This window comes from Ixodes scapularis, unplaced genomic scaffold, assembly GCF_016920785.2.
Source record: "Ixodes scapularis isolate PalLabHiFi unplaced genomic scaffold, ASM1692078v2 PGA_scaffold44__24_contigs__length_19508400, whole genome shotgun sequence".
Classification (NCBI taxonomy): Eukaryota; Metazoa; Arthropoda; class Arachnida; order Ixodida; family Ixodidae; genus Ixodes; species Ixodes scapularis.
This window is the reverse complement of record NW_024609873.1, coordinates 8311099-8329868: the sequence shown is the minus strand read 5'-3', so window position 1 is coordinate 8329868 and position 18770 is coordinate 8311099. Positions and strand designations below refer to the sequence as shown.

The following is an 18770-nucleotide window of genomic DNA, read 5'->3' as shown; positions in this document are numbered from 1 at the left end:
ATAAGGAGTGATCGTCATAGCAAGGACGTTTAGAGTGACCTTCGTATTTCCATGGTTTTACGAGCACGCTTGCAACGAGCACAGTTGCAAACTCACATTTTGCAGGAACGTAGGAGGCAGATCACCTTTATCTCAGATTTTCAGAGGTATGGGTTCTGGTGGTTGCTGCTAGTTTTTGTGTACTGTATTTTGTAAAAACAATATCAGCCTGATAATTTTGGAAGCAATATGACACCACATTGAGTTTCTATAGACAAGCATGGCACCCCATGCGTGCGGACACGGCTGCTGTGACTGCTTACAATGGCAGACTAGATCCTCTGTTTCCAAGCGTGTATACTTGTCATCAACATTTTTGTGCCCCATTGTCAAGGCTAGCATAGTTTTCAAAATGCTTGAGCTCCGCGCATCTTGCGTCTCATTCGCACATGCTCTCCCGAGGAGATTCAAACAAAACCATGCACTAGTGCTACTGGTTTTTACGGCTTTGTAGCTTTGCGGAAACCATGCTGGCGTTGACGACGTGACTTAAAAATTTTGGCCTTGAATATGGGAAGCTATACACTTTTTTTAGAAATGCGTTTTTGCATCGTCTTCAGTCATAAGACAGCAAAGTGTCATTGAAGGTAGGATGCTCGCACTGGAGACACAGTTTGTACTCCATTCTTCACCTATCACCGACTGTAGGTCTCTGAACAGTGTCAACAGGTCACAAGCTGTCCAGACGAGCATTCAGGGAAAGCAAATATGTGACTGTGGCAATGTTTGGCAGCCCAGATTGTGTTGTTTTGGTACGCGAAAATTGCTGTTAGAAATTCTCTGCTTCTCCTCCTTGCTTTAGCACTGCTGAAGCATTGTCTTAACCTATCAGTGTTGTAAATGTTGCCAGTGGCGATTGGCATACTGTAATGCTACCATATTAGGATAAAAAAAAAAGTTTTTTGGGGGTCATTTATACAAATTCAAAAGTTCAGGTGTTTTTTTTTTGTTTTTTTTTTCGTCTTCAGTTGCATGTTTTTTGGGTTACTCAGTTGACGACATCTTTTTGTATTGTCTAGTGTTACTGGAAAAGAAAATCTGTGTGAGAGGTTATTAATCACCAGTTTTTCCTGCTATAAAACCAGCACCACTCGGCACAGATGAAGTCATTACTAGGTTCGGTGTTGTACTGGATGGCCGAGTTGCTTCTAGAATGAGATATAAGACGACCATTTTAAAGCATACTTCCCGCCGTATAAGCACGCATGTAGGAAATTGGACTCTCCGAGTGATGCGGTCCAGCATGCAAAAGTAAGTTTTCGTCGTACGCTTGCAGATGACGGTGACCGGGAAGAAGACGCGGACGACTGTCACTTGGGGGAAGCTGCCGAGTATTTGGAGCAACTTCTTGCGAACGGAAATGGTGCCGAGGCTTCTTCAGACTCGGACGGCGAGCTGTGCAGCATCCACAGCGCAAGCGCAGACGAGTTGTCTCCGAAGAAACGTTCGTCAACATCTGACAGTAGAAAAAGAAAAGAATCTGTGAGCAAAGCGCTGGCTTCGGATTCAGAGTCGAAACAGCGTAAAGTCGTCTTCCCGGCGAAGAGTGAGGAACCTGGGGCAACCAAGTTTCAGGATGCCACTTCCAAGCGATTGTTTGAAACGGAAGATGATAGGCCCACCAATGCTGACGGGAATTCATTGAGATTAGACGAGAACTCGATGGAACAAGAGAGAAGCAAGACACCTCCGGATGTTGACGAGGTGTCGGAAACACAACAGCCAACGGACATGTCAGAACAGCAGCAGCAGCAGTTGACAGAACCGGACACAGGTTCTTCGTCGATCGAAGTGTGTGGCGGGCAGGGCCAAGTTGAAAGTGAAAGCGAATTGGACGGCGTGAAAGCATCGGAGGTAACGGTGCCTCTTGATTCCGAGTCGGGCGCCGAGCCGACAGAGACATTACTGCAGGTGCCACAGACAGATGCGTTAGGAGGGGTAGCTGAGGCAGACAAGGGAGGTCCCGGAGATCAAAATAAGAGCAAAAAAGAAACTCCTCAAGGCAATCATTTAGAAGTGCACAAACCAGAAGTTGTTGTTGGAGCTGACGCGGAGGCACCTCCCTTACAAGAGGTCCTCTCGGTAATGGGGCCATCGCAGATCTTGCCGGACAAGCGGGAGAAGGAGCCCAATGCCAAGGCAGTGAAAAGTAAGGAGAGCCTCGTCAAGGATGCCGTGGAAGACGGAGAATGCGACATGCGCGTTCTGAAGGCAGAGCTGAGCCACATGACAAGGGAAATGTGCTTGAAAGACATTATGATGTCTCCCTTGTCTCCCTTGCCTCCGTCCCCGCCACCTTTCGTGGATGAGAACCCTTTGGATATCTTTTCTTCCCAAAACGAAAGCAGAAGAGAAAACGCTTCCTTCGCTTCCACGTCCAGAAGCATCCAGTCGTCGCCTCCCAAGAAAAAGCGGAAACACAGGGACAAAACGCTCCCCTTCTCCAGCCAGAACGAGGAAACGAGCAGCACGTCATCCAGTGCGAGGGAACACAGAAGGCGGTTCCTACATCAAGAGTCCGAAGGATTTGAACCGCACGTCGGGAACATGGAAGAGCAGTACGGCTCAAGGGACGCCGGCTCGAGCTCCCTCAACAAGGTAGCTCCCAGCAACCAATCTCTTTCCACCAAGTTTTCCTGGCACCCCATCAACAAGTCCATTCATGTGGCTGCCAAGTTTCCTAGGGAATCCCTCGCCAAGCCTCACGTAATGCCCACGATCACCATCGACGTGGACGTCAAGGAGTTCGACTTCCACATGACTTTTAGCGAAGTTCCTTTGGACGAAGCGCAAACGACACAAACCTCTTCAGGCATACAGGACCACGGTCGACCCGAATTCGTCAGTGCTAGAGTTGAGCCGACCGTGCACCAAGACCAGCCGTTTGTGCGGCATCTACCCACCGTTCCCCGGCCTGTGACGACTCCTTTCGACTCGTCGGGATTCAGGGCGCCATTGCCTAGGAGACGCACAATCATAACCCCCGCGTCAAACTTGAACCGTGATCACACGCAGAGATACGAGGCGGTGTTACCGTTTGGCTCCTGTTCGCTGGACTCTGCTCCGGAGGAAGCCATCGATTCTCTCGTGCCCCAGATTCTGAATGAGAGTGCGTCCCTTGCTCGGCGCCCGCTCATATCTCCGCTTCCTCCGTCCCCGCAGAAACCGGGCGGCAGCAGCGGCGAACCGTCAGCATCTCAACGGAGGTTTGGCAGGAGCCATCACCCGTTGATGAGGCAGTCATCTTCGGTTCCTGAAGCGCCTCCAAACGCCCTTCGGACCTTGAGGCCAGAGAAGCGGAGGAGTTCATTTGGTTTTAGGGTGGCCTCTTCGACGATCCAGAGGGGTACGGAGGGTACGGGCGATCTGCGGACCATGGCAGACATTCCTGAAGAAGAGCAAGTGAAGGAAGTGCCTCTCGGGAGGAAAAGAAGGATCAGTCTGCTTTCCACAAAGGCCGCTGCAACCGTGTCCGCCGTGCAGCTCCCAAAGACTTCCGCGGTCACTACTCTGCCGGAACAAGACCACGAAGATTCTGCTCAGAATGTGCTGGAGGAAGGGAACACTGCGCCATCGGTTTTGACTCGCCGGCAGAGGATGCGGATGCTGTTTGCTTCGGACAGCAGTTCGGACGACGAGAAGCCAGGAAGTTCCAAGACGACTCCCGTGGTGTCAGCGAAGGAACCCTCGTCCAACTCTGTCGACCCTCCAAGCCTTCCGGGCCAGGCGAAATCGGTAGCAACCTCGGACAACGAAGTCTTTGCCGTTCCCACTGCGAAACGAAGACGCCTCAGCCGGCTCGCTTCGCGCGATACTGACTCCCCGTTGGAGGCCACCAAGGGACTGTCCTTGCCTTCTCCGCACAGTCCAGAGCCTTCGGGCCTAGACGCCAGCGTCGAGAAAGGTGCCGCTCGATTGCCGAAGTTCACCGCCATCCCCTATTCCATTTACGTCACAACGCAGGACCACCACACCATCTGCCTGCACGCGAGAGGCAGCCTCAACGCGGCCACGTCTCCTAAGCAAGCCCTGGAGAAGCTCGCCTGGCTGGCGGCGCAGCCGCAAGTGAACACCATGGCCGTGCCGAACATTGCCCGCGGAATACGTGGGTCGCTGGACCACATCGTGTTGACCACGCTCATCTACCTAGGCAACACGACGGCGAACCCGCTCTTGGCCTACCACCGCCGCGAGCAGTCCGTGCCGCTGCTGACGCACATGGAGTCGCTGATGCTGGACTGCTTCGAGCAGCTTCGAGGCAAGAGGGCCAATGTCGCGAACCTCTTCAATGGCCTCCTGTCGGCACTAAGGGTGCGGCTGGCGAGTCCGCGGCGGCCCAAGACCCTGCTGGGGCAGGCATCGTTTGTGCGAGTGGTGTCGGCCGTGTGCAAGCAACTGGGGGAGCTCTCCCTGGCCAGGGTGTTTGTGTGGGACTTGCTGCGGGGGTTTCAGGGGAATGCCATCTTCCTCGTGGCGGCCGCCGTCGGAGTTTGGCCGGAAATCCTGTCATCGTTGAGGCCCGAGCCACGGACGGGTGAGTTGGGAAGCGCTTGCTTGTTTGTACTAGAACCACCAAATAAATAGAAAGATGAGCTGGTTTAGATTGGCTGTAGGTGAAGTACCTACGGCTGATCTTACATTGTGACCGACTCTAGTAGGCCAAATTTTGTAGCCAAACATTGTCTGCCCCATCCAGTGGAACTTAACACAAAAAAAAGAAGAAAATGTAGCTTATTTGCATTTTAATTATGCTGCAACCAGAAATGTATAATTTCCAAAACTTTTGGACAACCTAAAAAAAAAAATCTTTGTAAACTCTTTTTAAAAAAATTGGATTATGGTGCCATAGAACGCATTTGTTCGTTTAATACAATCTTCAAAGAAAGGGGTATTTTGGAAGTGATAGCACATAAGAACTCCTGTCATAAAAATAGAAATGAACATCTTGATTAACAAAATAGTATTGTCTGTTGGTATAGTTAAAATAGCATTATTTTCACAGGACCCATGGCACTGAGTTATTCTGAGTCAGTTGCACAAAAACTCTTCACATGTATGAACTTAATTCAGAAATCAACACCTTGACTGACAAAAATACCGTCTCTTGGTATGGGGGCGCTGTGCACTATATTTTTGAGGGCGTTCCATGCGTTGGTGGCGGAGGGTCGGCAGGAAGGGCCTTCACAACAGGGATGCTACTGTTTTGTTTTTTCAATTGTAACAGAAGATGTGTGTTCGAGGATGCTTCAGGTGGTCCACTATTCTTGAAAATTCCAAATGACACCGCCTGCACGACCTTCAGGGAGGTAACCTACAATGAAAGTATGTATTGTCCTTTCATACAGCAGCGTGGTAAAGTTTCATGTACAAGGCCACACCTACAGATAAAAGAATACCAGTTCATTCCACCGTGACGTCATGTGACCAATATTGACAAGGGCGTCCTTATCGGACAGGGGCATGGTGACGTTTTGATGGGATTTAGGGTGACATAAAATTTATTCAGAGGTCGATGTCTTTTCGCATCTCTCGTCAGAAAGACAGAATATGAGGGAAGGGACCGCGGTCAGTCCTTGATGGAACGTTTTTTTGAGGCCATTGAAGACTCCTCGTCGCTTGAAATCACTAGCTTCAAGGCAAAGTGCCAAGCCTACGGGAAAGTAATTTCGGGATCAAAAACTTCCACTTCAAGCTTCATCTCAATTGGCATCTCAAACAAATGTGGAAAATGTATTGCAGGATCAGTATTTCTGTATTTGTATTTCTGCCCCCCCCTAAAATGTATTCCTGTATTTGTATTTCCAAAGACCTTTTGCCTATATTTCAAATGTATTTCCAATATGTATCGCGATACATTTTTACATATATATTTTAGCATCAGTATTTTAGCTACTATTTTAATGTATCCCAGTATTTGTATTTCCAAGTACATTTTAGAGTATTTCTGCCCAACGTTGACTGAAACCCCAGACATCCGCTGTGGTGCCAAGTGAAATGCCCAACCAATTCTGTAGCTGCTGCAAAAAATCAATCTGCAGTTGTCTCAGCAACACAGACACCTCCACACCTTGCACTGCTGAGTCCGACCCAAAAGCCTGCCAGACCAAATAGGCAGAGCAAGCAAGAGCTTTCTGCACCAAAAGAGATTCCCCGCAGAGTTGAAGAAAAGGACTTAGATACCCGGGTACAAGTAACCCTGAACTTCCAGCAGAACAAATGGAAGTAACTGATAACTGTCCCCCTATCAGCCTGGACCTCATAAAAGCATTATCCGAGCCTGAACCTGGAAAAGGACCAATGGCAACTGCCTAAGGGGAAACATAAAGCTAAAATAACCCCAAGCTCCTAAGTCAGGTGCTGCTTCCACATGGCTGAAGGAAAGAGAATTATTCAGGGGAACACCAAAGGTTTGAGGTGAAACATTAGAAAACTTGAAAAGGGCTATGTGTTAAATACAACAATCCCATTTTTGCATTGCAAGAGACCTTGCTGAACCCAGATGGCTCTAACAGCTGTACATTTAAATTTGCAGCATGCAGCTGTTTCCAGAAAGAATGGAGTAATGGCCAGAAGGGTGGTGGTGTGGCCATACCTGTGCCACCTCAAATCCCTGCCTTGCATATTGACCTGCAAACATCGCTCGAGGCTGTGGCCTTACGGGCCCACTTGGGAATTCTTATGCGGTCTGCGTTTACCTCCAAACTTAACAATACGAAAAAGAGAGATAGAAGCGCTGCTACAAGCACACCATCACGTCTGGGGATGCTCTAGAAATCATGCACGAGGTGATATGATACGCGGTATTTTACTCAAGAATGCCATCACACTTTTTAACAGAGGTTCCCCAACACACATAAGCATGACACACAGATCGTCCTCAGTTATTGACCTTAGCATTTGCTCCTCTGCTCTCTGTAAAGACCTTCATGCCCAGATCTAGAAGAAGCTTTATTTCCAAAAAAACAACATACCAAGCCACCCTAGTGGCGGCACAGGGTTGCCTGTGGCAATCTCACGCACGAAGGTTGTGCCGTCTACACTCTATCTTGACATTTCGTGGAAAGTAGAGACAAACTCATCAGGTAGTGACCACTATCCTAGTATTCTCAAAATACTGAAGCCCACTCCCTGTATAAGAACCCATACTCCCCATTGGATAATTGAAAAGGCAGACTGGGGAAAGCATTCTAAAATAGCAACTCTGCCAGAGGATGCCTTCTCAGATGTTTCTGTTGATAAAGCCACACAAGCAATCACTGCCCTGATCCTCGAAGCCGCAGCAAATGTAGTCCTTAAACTTTGAACAAATTTCCTATTCTCCCTAAACCCTGGTGGAATAAAGACTGCAAAAGCCAGAGCTGCTCAGAACAAAGCTTGGGCAATATTTAAAAGATATCCCACAACCGCGAACCTCATTGCTTTTAAGAAAGCAAAGGCTACTCGGCGAAAGATCACAAGACAAGCAAAGAATAGAACAAATCCAAGGAATCGATGAACCCTAAAACAAAGGATTGTGTTGTGTGGAATAGGCTCAAAACAATGTCAGGAAGATGCTCCAACCAGCAGTGTGTTCCCTCAAACAGAATGTAAGGACGTATCAGGTGTGGAAGAGCAGGCAGACCTATTAGGAGCCGTGTTTGCTGAAATTTCTAGCTCAGCTAACTATACCAGTAATTTCCTCAAGTACAAAAAAAAAAGTGTGCAAGAGGGAAAAAGATTTTGCATAAAGGTCGAGCATGCCACCCGATACAACAAGAATTTCACTTGCGCGGAACTTGAGAGGGCTCTGGAAGGAAACAAGAACACGGCAGTGAGACCAGATGACATCCATTACTCTATGATTTCTAACCTTTCACCTGATTCGAAACATTCTCTCCTATCCTCCTTCAACCGCTTGTGGAATGAAGGTGAATTCTCTGAAATATGGGGAATAGCAGTTGTTCCTATTCTGAAACAGGGAAAGGATCCCACCAATGCGAGGAACTATCGGCCTATTGTGTTGACAAGTTGCCTATGCAAAGTTATAGAACGCAAAGTGAAGAATCGCCTCATGTGGTACTTGGAAGCTAACAACATCCTTACACCATGACAATGTGGATTCCGAAAGAATTATTACACAACTGACCATCTGGTTCGATTGGAGACCTGGATTAGGAATGCTTTTGCCAAATGGCAACGCTTGGTCTCAATATGTTTCGACTTTGAGGAAGCTTATGATATGATGTAGCGCTATTGAATTTTACAAGACCTCATTAGCCATAACTAGGGTTCGTACTTTTTCGGTTTAAACCGATAAAAAACAATAAAAGTACACTGAATCCATTTTCGGAAATTCGGTTTTAACCGAAAAAGTCCGTTTTCAGGTTCGGCATTTTTTATTTAAACCGATAAAAACCAATAAAAGTATGTCGAATCCATATTCTAAAATTCAGTTTTAACCGGAAAAAGTCACTTTGACCTTCCAGTTGTACCGGAGAGCCGTGGCGAAAAAGTGGAACGACAGTGTCTATCGAAACGTGTCCAAATGTATGGGATACACGGGTGCCATCACGACGTTTTGGTTTAATGTGCGCATCATCGATCGGAACGTGAAGTCCGAAATGCCCCATGACTTCGCCATGTACGAGCGAGTTTTCAAACTCGTTGTAAGGAAGACTGACTTGATGCAAGCTCTGCATGTTGTGTTGTGCTTCAAAACGTTGCACCGTGTCTCTTTTGGCGGTCACAATTGGTTGTTTGGCCGATTTTGGCTCAGGCAGCGCTTCATCTCCTCATTCTGCCAGTGTCCAGTGTTAGCGTTGAGAGGGCATTCTCGAAGCTCAGGGTCATATTGACAGGAAAGAAAGAGTATGGATCAACGAGGAGAACCTGGGAAAGTACATGTGTGTGTGTGTACTATAAATAAGATTGCGTAATCCTGATATACAGAAGGTGAAGCTCCATGATTTTGGGCATATAGGCTGCATATCTGACTTGTTTGTACCGTAGTTGTGTTTTATTTTTTCTTCTTTCTTTTACAGTTGCACACATTTGTCAAGTGAAGTGTCCATTTCTTTTTCAGTGTATATGTGCCGCTATTCTTTGAGTAATCACAAATATCAGAGCTACAAGGATAATCTGATCCGGTGTCTGTTGGTGTTTATTTTATACTCACCAAAAAAAGCCGATAAACTTTTGTGGGCATAAATATACGCCGAAAAAAAAAACCGAAAATTGATTTTTAAAGTAAACACCGAAAAAAGTATGCTGAATTTTGAAAACGTAGAAACCGAAAAATCCGAACCCTAGCCATAACATTCAAGGAAATCTTTTAGTTTTCATGAATTACTTTTTAGGCCATCGGACATTTCAGGTTAGAAGAGGAACATGTTTGTCACAAGTATGTCCCTGAGAAATGGGAGTACCACAAGGCTGTGTTTTAAGTGTTGCACTATTTTTAATCAAAGTACTGTCGTGATTGTTTATAACGAAGTCGGTTAAAACGAAATAGCGACTATAGCGTGGCGATCAAAATGTCCCCTTCTCGTTTTCACTTTTTCAATGTATTTGTGTCTGTTTTTAGCAAAAAAAAAAATTAATTTGGAAAGTTTATTAACTCCCGACCGCCGCACATTGCTGCCGCGGCTGAGCAGCCACCCAGAATGGGCCGCAGCCATGCTACAAAGGCTGCCAGCTGCAGCCTCTGCATCATTGTCTGCTCTCCCGCTCCTTACCCAGAAAGCGGCTTTTCCGCATCACACACATTTTTGTACTTTACGCACTATTTCAAGCAAATATTCTTTATTTGAAAATGAATAGTGTCTTTGTGTATTTTATACGCGTTTCATCGCACCTTCTGTTTCGCTTGGTGTTTACCGAGTTTTTTTTTCATTTTAGCATAAACTTCATGAACAGTGACCTGCCATCTGGCTTACACAAATGGAGTTCATTCCATTCTACGCATTTCAATGTTTACGAGGATATCAGCCTACATGTGTTAGGTCACAGCCAAAGACGTGCATGTTTGTCACTTTGGAAGGCGAGCAAAGTATGTGCCACACGCATGGACGCTGAAAATGGCACTGACCACGAGCACTTTTCTGAAGTGGTCTATAGATATTTTGCTAAATAACTTAAAAGGATACTGAACCAAACATTTCAGTGTCCATAATAAGTGGCGCACAATCTTTCATGAGCCAGCGGCTACCGGTGTGCGCAAGCACACGCAACGAAATTGATGTCATAGTCTCCATTCACGCTCAAGATGACAGTGAAATGTATGGGCTCCGGGCAAAAGGAGTATAAAGACAGACAACGAAAATAATCTCTGGAGAAGGGGAACAAGAGGGACAAAGGACAAACACAAATCTCCAAACACAGCTAGGTGACTGGTGCGCGACCGAAAAATCCGCCTGGTCCGGGTATCGAACCCGGGACCTCTCCATTTCCAGTGGAGCGCTCTACTAATTGAGCTAACCAGGGGTTAGACTATGACAACAATTTCCTTGCATATGATCGTGCAGGCAGGTTGCTTCTGGCTCGTGAAAAGATGGAGCACCACTTATTATGGACACTGAAATGCTTGATTCAGCATCCCTTTAAATCACCAAGGAGCATATGCATACTACAAGGGTAGTACACATGCTAGTGTCTGCAACAGCAGCCTTTCTGAATAAATTTTAAAACAAATGGCACATTCCTTCAGGTAACACGAGCGTATGGGGCATCTGTACCCACATTTCGAGGATTCTCAGCAGTGCATAGGTAATTTGTGAAAAGTATTGCATGACTTTTCGACACTTCTTTGCCATTTTTCAAACCACCTGAGACTGGGTGGAAGAAACACGACGACGTCGTCGTGTTTCTTCCACCCAGTCTCAGGTGGTCTAAAAAATGGTAAACTTACACCAGCTCGCCTGCGCCCTGACTGTTTTTTTCACTTCTTTGCCAGTGTTACTGCCTGCTTCTGATAGAAGGAGAACGGACTTGCTAGCGACTTTACGAAACTAGCGAGCTGCGACTTGAGCGTACCGAGTTGCAAAAACGGTTTTCTCAAAATCCCAATTGCTTTCATCTTTTTTGTCTTCTTTTTTTTTACTTTCTTATAGCTCAACACGTAAGCCAAAGTCATACTTCGACTTGCGTACAAACTCATGAATGCCCGTGTTTTCTCACTGTTAGACGCGCGAAAGGCGGGCGCGAGCATATCCGATTGACGACCGTGCCTCGCTGCCCGCCGGTCACGTCACGTTTGGGTGGCGGGGTAAACTGGGAAAAAAACTAGGGAGAACAATGTTTCGGTTTTGGCAGCGAACAAAATCTCACTCTTTTAATTAACTAGAGTGAATCTGGTGAAACAAGATAGCATTTCAGAATCCGGAAGCCATGCACATTCGATGATGCCTTTGGATTAGGTAGCTAAAAAATTCGGCAGAGTTCCCCTTTAAGTCTTTTGAGAAATGCCAGGGGAGAGTGTGGGGTTTTATAGTATAAAGTTGGCTTTGGGGTTTGCTGTTTCCACACCTCTTCCCCTTGAGTGTGCATCTGTTTGTGTAGCACGTGTTTCAAGTCTGTCCACAGAAGGTTCATCACTGTAGGTTGAAGTGCTTGAACATTTCGTGCACCAACATCACCTTTTTCATTGCCTGGAATTTGTGCATGACTCAGCTCCCAACAAAAAGACAAGTGTGTGCCTTTTGATTGAAGTGCTGAAATATGCTTTCTTATCGCAGTGATGAGTGGGTGGAGTGGGTGCATACCTATTAATGACTGCAATACAGTTTGAGAGTCTGTGAAGATAACTATGTATCTTGTTCCATTACCCACACTCTACATAGTTAAGTGCAGCCAGGACAGCGTAGGCCTCTGCTGTAAAAGTAGAAATGAGTCTTGAAAGTCTGAACTCTCTCGTTCAGTAATAAAAGCACAACTCACATATTCTTTCGTTTTTGATCCATCCGTCTATATTTTTAAGAAGTCTGTATTCTCCTAGCATTTCGTTAAATGACTGCTGGTATATTATGGGTGAGGTTGTCGCTTTTCTGATCTTCGGCAGCCTGAAATTACATTGTGCTTTACAGTCTTCCCATGGAGCCAGCTCTTCAACGCAATGATATATTTCATTCACTTGGATACCAAACTTTCCATTCATTGTTTGTAATCTTATGCCAAGCGGCGGTACGATGTGTGGTTTATTGTAAAAAAGATTTGCATATGCTACATGTTCTATATGCAATTGACAGCTTTTTGCAACGTATGCTCAGTGGGGGTTCGTTTGCCAGGTTGTACAAGCTTTCTACTGGTGAGGTTCCGAAATGCATCAAAGCTAAGACGAATGCATTGGTGTGGTATAGGGTCTAACTCTCAAGAAACTAACTTTCTTGCTGAGTCATAACTCAATTGTGCCATAATCCAAGGCTGAATGGATGAGGGACCTGTATACTCTGAGCAGGGATGTTAGGTGGGACCCCCAGGTGGTGCCACCAAACATTTTCAGGATATTCATCTTTTTCAAACACCTGTCCCACGGGTCTAAAATGGGGGGTTGGAGAGTTAGTTTGCTGTCAAAGATGACACCAAGAAATCTATGGCTTTAGCTAACGGGAAGAGTTTTCTTATAGAGTGTTAGTTTGGGTTCCGGAAATAGACCATGTAGTCAATACTGCCACAGCCTTTCTGTTAAAAACTTAATCCCTTTGTGTTGCCTCACTCAGTGAGCTTGTTTAGGCCAAGCTGTCATTGCTGTGAGACATGATAGATGTAACCCTTGACACGAAATCTGCAAGTCATCGACATACATACAGTGCGATAGTGAAGTCGGTAGTTGTTTGAGAGCAGGATTTACTGTTGATGCCGGTTATGTTGAAGTCAAGGGGAATCTGATATCACTTCGGTATATCTGCTTGTTTGTTATATCTGGACTCCATTAAAGTAACACGCAAAAAGAACAAAATGGGGGCCGTCGGAGGCAGATGTTTATCGCGCCTGCAGAATGTGGTCGAGGCTTCCCTGCATGCACACATTTTCTGCTAGATCGGAGCAACTTCTCGCCAACTGCGAGAAGCTCCGATCGAAAGAAGATCCTCTGAGCTATGCACGGACCGTGTTGACTGCTGCGACGGCCACCGCAGAGGACGTTGGCGGAGGATGGCATTCTTACGTTTATGCGCACTCATTGAGGATGGCAGGAGGTTTTTGTGTCAAGGAGATTGCCTTTGTCTGCCCTGTTGAGGTGCCTGCGGTACCGCAACTCGCCATCATGGAGTGGCTATATGAGTTGCCGATTTGTGCTTGAGCAAAGTAGACTTTTGCGCAAGAGTGACCTCACCGACCCGTCGCCGACGCGGATCACGAAGCAAACAAAGAAGCGCGCACTGTACCGAGTTTGCGCCAAGTTTGTGTTTCGTCGGTATAGAGAGCCTAGATTTAAGAGAGGGGGCAACTGCCCGATCGGGGTCTCGTGGTTTGTAGGCATTTGCAAAACGAGCTGCAGCCTGCAACAGTGGCGTAGCCAGGGATGGGGCTTCAGCGCCCTCTGAAACCAGACCGACCCTATAATACACGCATGCATTTTGACCCCACCCCCTGCCTTAAATCATAAGACATACAGGCACCTCAGCCCCATCTGAAAAAACTTCCTGACTATGCCACTGGCCTGCAAGGAGTCAAAAGCATTCCCTGTCTGCAAATGTGTCGGCCTCTCCATTGGTTTCGTCATCACACTGGCCTCGAAGCAACCAAATGTAGGGGCACTTGCGCCAATCTGCCCAGGAGGTGTCCGCCATCTATTACGGTGTAGATTAAAATTAGCTTATACTAAATAGACAAGTTGAACCTTGGGAACAACCTTCACGAGTTTAGCTGGGTTTTTGATTAAGCATGGTGCAGCGGTAGTGAAATCAATTTGAAAATATTCGGTTAAATCACTATTCGCTTCATATTTGCTTTGAACTCAAAAATTACTATTCACATGTGACTTCTGGTTAGTGCACAGTCCTTGCCACCATTTGGATGGTTCCAGATGATCCGCAAAGTCCCAAAGTGCTTTCTTGGACCAAATGTCTCTAGATGTCATATATTCTGCAATGTTAGAAAGAAATTTTCCTACGTCATGCGAAAGGTGTTCTGCTTACCGGGAGATCCAGTCTGGATGATCCGCAATCTGCGCGTCATCCAGATGCTTACCCCTGTATGTTGCATCTAGCAAGTTTGCTGCAACATGGATTGGGCGCAAACAAAATTCTGTGTACCTACTGATAATCTCTCTTGTGCGAGCCTGTTCTTTTCGTGTTATAGTGGTTGTCGCCAGCTTTGTGACCACTTCGGTTTTGATGGAATGAAGAACTTTGGGAACGTCAAGCTTTGTCAGACTTCGATGTTGTAATGACCGAGGAAATAAGCGTCGCAAGTTCCAAACAGCTGTGCGGCACTTTCCAGAACCCTTCTTTGTTCAAGACGCATGCTGCACCGATTTGTTTACCTTCAGATTCTCCAGGGTTACAGTCTCTTGAAGCGCTTCTTTGTTCCCGAGCAAGTGAGATGGTGTATATCTTGTTTTGCTGGGCAGCTCGAAAGTCTTAGACTTTTCTTTACCATATTTGACTCCTGTTTTTGTTGAAAGCTAGTAGCAACTACGTGAGCCTGCTTAGCACGCTTGCTGCTTAGTACGCTTGATCGCTTCTCTGGATGTCTAATGAACCTTCTCCAGGGTTTTTAGCTTCATGATATTATTCAGGAGCATATTCAGCCTGTGAGCAGTGCATCCAAATGATGTAAGATGTGGAAACTTGTCAGTAACCATCTTACATGCTGCTTGCATGTTACTAACAATGTCAGCGATCAGAGCAGTCACTTTTTCCCTTCCAAGCCACTCAATGACTTTACACATCTCTTTGCTTCAATAAAACTCAGTGTGCTGGTTTTGCCTGCTTCAACTGATGTGTAGAAAACTCACTCTGGCGTAGCCACGACGAAGTTTATTACTGCGTTCCTTCAAACGTTGGTCTACTCATCAGGAAGCAGCAGTTGGCGTGGCTTTTGTCGCGGCTTCAGAGCTGGGAGATCGCGGAATCTTGAAGGCTGCAAGCTAATGCTCACTTGCAGTCAAAGGAAATGGATAGTTTGATGAATACATCGCTCTAGCCGAAGAAGCGTCAGTTTCGGCTCAAAATTCAGGCGTGATCCTATCAACAAATGAGGAAAAACTCTTGCACCTTTTAGACGACGAGGAGTCCCCGCGCTCAGGCCAGCTTCCGACTCGCTTGATTTGGGTTCTGACTGGCCTTCAGACAACTTTGTTTTGCGTTCCTTAGCGCACATTTCCTTAGCGTCTCGATGACACTTCTTGCAGCCAAGAAGGTGCCTCATAACGCACATGGCATTCCAAAAACTGCACGAAACCTTACAGTACTTGCAAACTGCCCGCCCTTTGCCCGCTTTCAACGGCCGGCGCACCGTAGAGCATTTCTGCATGTCGGACTGCAGCAGAACCATTTTTTTTATGGCTCTCCAGAAGTTACGGAAGCGGGGCACCACAATATGTGAGTGCCATTTCGAGACAACAACGGTGATCTCTGGCTGCCATTTCACCTAGTTGCGTTTTTGTCCTCTCGGAACGAAACGGATACTACACAAAGCAGCGACACCACGAAGAGAAATGGTGCCTTTCCTGATCTTTTTCCGTAATTATATCTCTAAAAAAAAAAACTGTTTTTTTTTAAAGGTTTTTTAAGGTTTTTGTATTCCTAGCTGCAGCTCATTGCAGCTCATTTTGCACTTTATGGTCACTGACAGAACGAGAACAACGGGGCATGTCTTTCAAACGCACATTCGTGCCTTCGAAAGACGCCGTTCTTGCCTTGTCTGCGACAATAGCCGAGCGCGCAATGCAACCAACGCATTAAGGTTGCGTTTTCCCTCTCTGCTTTGTTGCGCGTGAAGGCCACCGCCCTCGAGTTTGGACGGCCTCTTATGTGTGCGGTTTCTGCTTGCAGAAGCGGTGTGCCTGGCGTACCGCCACCTGCTCTTTCACGCGCCCCACACCCTCAACTTGACCCTGTTGGCCCAAGCGCACGCGGTGCTGCGCGAGGTCGGCGACATCCACCCGCTCGACGAGGCTCCTACGGTCGAGGTCGTCGCGGAGAAGCTGTTCGACTCGCTCAAAAGGGCGGCAGAACAGCCCGCCACTCCAGAGAACGCTGCCGAGAAGAAAGGTGCGTAGAATCTGTGAAGCAGAAATTGGAGTGCATTTCTGCCGTCGCACAACGTGTGTCGCGGTGACGACAGCGCTTCGCGACTGCAAGCTGCGTTCTTCGAACTGTCGAAGGTCTGCCCGTACGGCCTACAGGTTGACTGCTCTTTGTGCACCTCGCGTGCTTGTTTAACTGCCAAGCGCGCCCGTAAGCTTTTGTTTCCCGCCACCTCAAATGCGACCACCAGAGGCTCGCGTTTGGGCGCGGCAGCGGGCGTAGCGAAGAGTCCCAGACTCCCAGGTGTTGTGGCCGGGAGCGATCGTACGGCTGACGGTGTCACCGGAAGTTTTCGAGGCAGACGAGCAGGCAATTATTTGGGGAGGTTCTCACTAACGGTCGTCGGCGTAAGATGTTGATCGCTGTAGCATTCGGGGAAAACTTCTCTATACTTTGTTTCACTTTGGTCAGAGCACTGTCAAAGCCCAGAAGACACAAATGCGTACACATGTATTATATCACAAAGCACCATGCCTAAATGGCTGAGCCACCATTGAGCAGGCATAGAAAGACGGTGAATGTCGTAATGTTCGCTTTCAACACTGCTTAATTGGTCTCTTGGCACGTAAGATCGGCTGCACTCTGACTTGAAGTGAAATGAAGTGTAGTAGTAGGCAAACACTCCGGGGCATGATGCATTACGCGTAAGAAAAGGGTGCGTAGACCTCCGGTGTTTCGATTCAAATAGGAAGTAGTTCACTGGAAGACGATGTCTCTGTACGCTTTTTACACAAATTTTCTTCTATATTTTACTGCGGAGCTGTTAAGGGCTAGGTTCCCCAGGATCGTGTCCGCGTATGTCGACACAAACCTACCTGGACAGCTACCGCCATCTATAAGCGACGGCGGCAAGCACACATCCAGTATGGTTTCCGCCGTCGCTCGTAGATGGCGCCAACCTTTCCAGCTGTAATAGAAGAATGGATAGTTGGGCGCGTTGGTGGTAATTCATCGTAGGAAGCAGCGCGAAAAACAGACGACGACGAAGAGGAAGCACCCAGTGTATTGAGTGCTGCTACGCTGGTCTTCCTTCTTCACGAGAGTGGAAAGGCTGAACGTTTATTTTTTTTGGCACATACGGCAATGCCTCTTGCCTGATCGCCACCGTACACGCACATCTCCCATCATGCATTTGAAAGTTACCCGCCCAAGTGGAAAACCGCGCGCACCCTGGGAAGTGCTGCTATTTGGTATGTGTCTGGGGAACCACGGTTGTTTTATTTGTGCCGTGTTTTGCTTTGCTGAGGCTTTTTATAGTTGTGCAGTTTGGCACTCTATACAAGTGGTACATTGATGTGGCCACGAGGCAGCCGCTTTTGCAGTTGGAGTGACAACTCCAATTGCCACTACCACCTTTGCTACAGCTTGCGCTCGTAGCGAAGGCTACTAGATTGAGCCCCTTGCTCAGTGGCCCACCTTGGCTGCGCAAATTTTCGCGCAGTAGTCTTAAAGGTCGACGTCTTAAAGTCTTAAAGAGTATGTCTTAAAGGTCGACATACAATTTCGATTTTTTGTAGGGAAGATAACCTCTTAGTGCTCCCCTCTTCTAAGCAGCAAGGGGAACCAACTTGATGCGAGGTGAAAAGTGGAGACTAGGAAAGGAGAAGATGGGTAAAAGTGGAAATCGTGAAGTGTCTGTCGGGCCTTTAAGGTCACAGGTAATATTGCTCAAGTAGAACACAACTGGGCCACTATGTCTCCTCTAGCTCTTCACAACATGAAGCTCTGAAGAGTACAAGTTTGTTTTGTAAATCGGAATGGAAAAAAAAAAAGTCCCTTTGATGTACTAGTGTGGCAGAGGCAGTGGCAACACAGAATGTGGTGTGTTAGTGTGGAGAAACTGTGTACACATGTGGAGATTAGATGGCGTAAAGTGGCCGTGCTGCTCAAGGTAAGTACACGAGTGCTTCGTCGATGTCTTAATTGCGGGCGCCATCTTCTGTGGTTGCGGCGTAAATGAACCGTTCTCGAAGCCTGTTGGAGAGAGACGCAGTACATAGATCGTGCGGAAAACAGAACAGTTGGAACGCAGCAGCGCCGAGTAGAGCCTGGGAACCAGCTTGCAGCAAAAGAGAACTACTCTCAGAACTATCGTAAAATACCAAGGGAGTGCCCACCCCGCTTTCACTGAAAATTAAGTTAATCTAGACAAGGGTGCTTGTCCGGTCAAATTGGGCACTTAAAGGGGTACTCCACCGTTTTCTTCATAGTCCCCGATTTGCCTAAAAGCTTGCTAGACACACCAACAAACATCGCTGAACTAGTAACCCAAATATTTGGACAAAATAACGTTTTTCCGTTCAGTTACAGAATTTACAATTTTGGACCTCATCGTGTTTTTCAAAGTGAAAAGCTCTACGGGCAACATTGAAAAAGTGACGTCATGGTTGGGTAGGAGTTCACTCTTTGGGCTGTAGACTTTGTTCACATCTGATTACAAACAGTTTCATGGTGTCAAATGAATGCTTTGGAAGGTCGCACCAGCCCCCGCGCAGCAGCACGATA

The 18770-nt window shown here is 47.0% G+C and overlaps 1 protein-coding gene across 1 annotated transcript in view; it reads left to right on the top strand.

Moving 5' to 3' along the window:
- LOC8028198 (titin homolog) overlaps nucleotides 1–18770 on the top strand; it is a 74695-nt gene that overhangs the window by 47906 nt on the left and 8019 nt on the right. Inside the window, exons 11-12 of the mRNA XM_029994853.4 lie at nucleotides 1316–4573; nucleotides 16011–16229. Of these exons, the coding sequence (XP_029850713.2) occupies nucleotides 1316–4573; nucleotides 16011–16229 (3477 nt within the window). The remainder of the gene's footprint in view (nucleotides 1–1315; nucleotides 4574–16010; nucleotides 16230–18770) is intronic.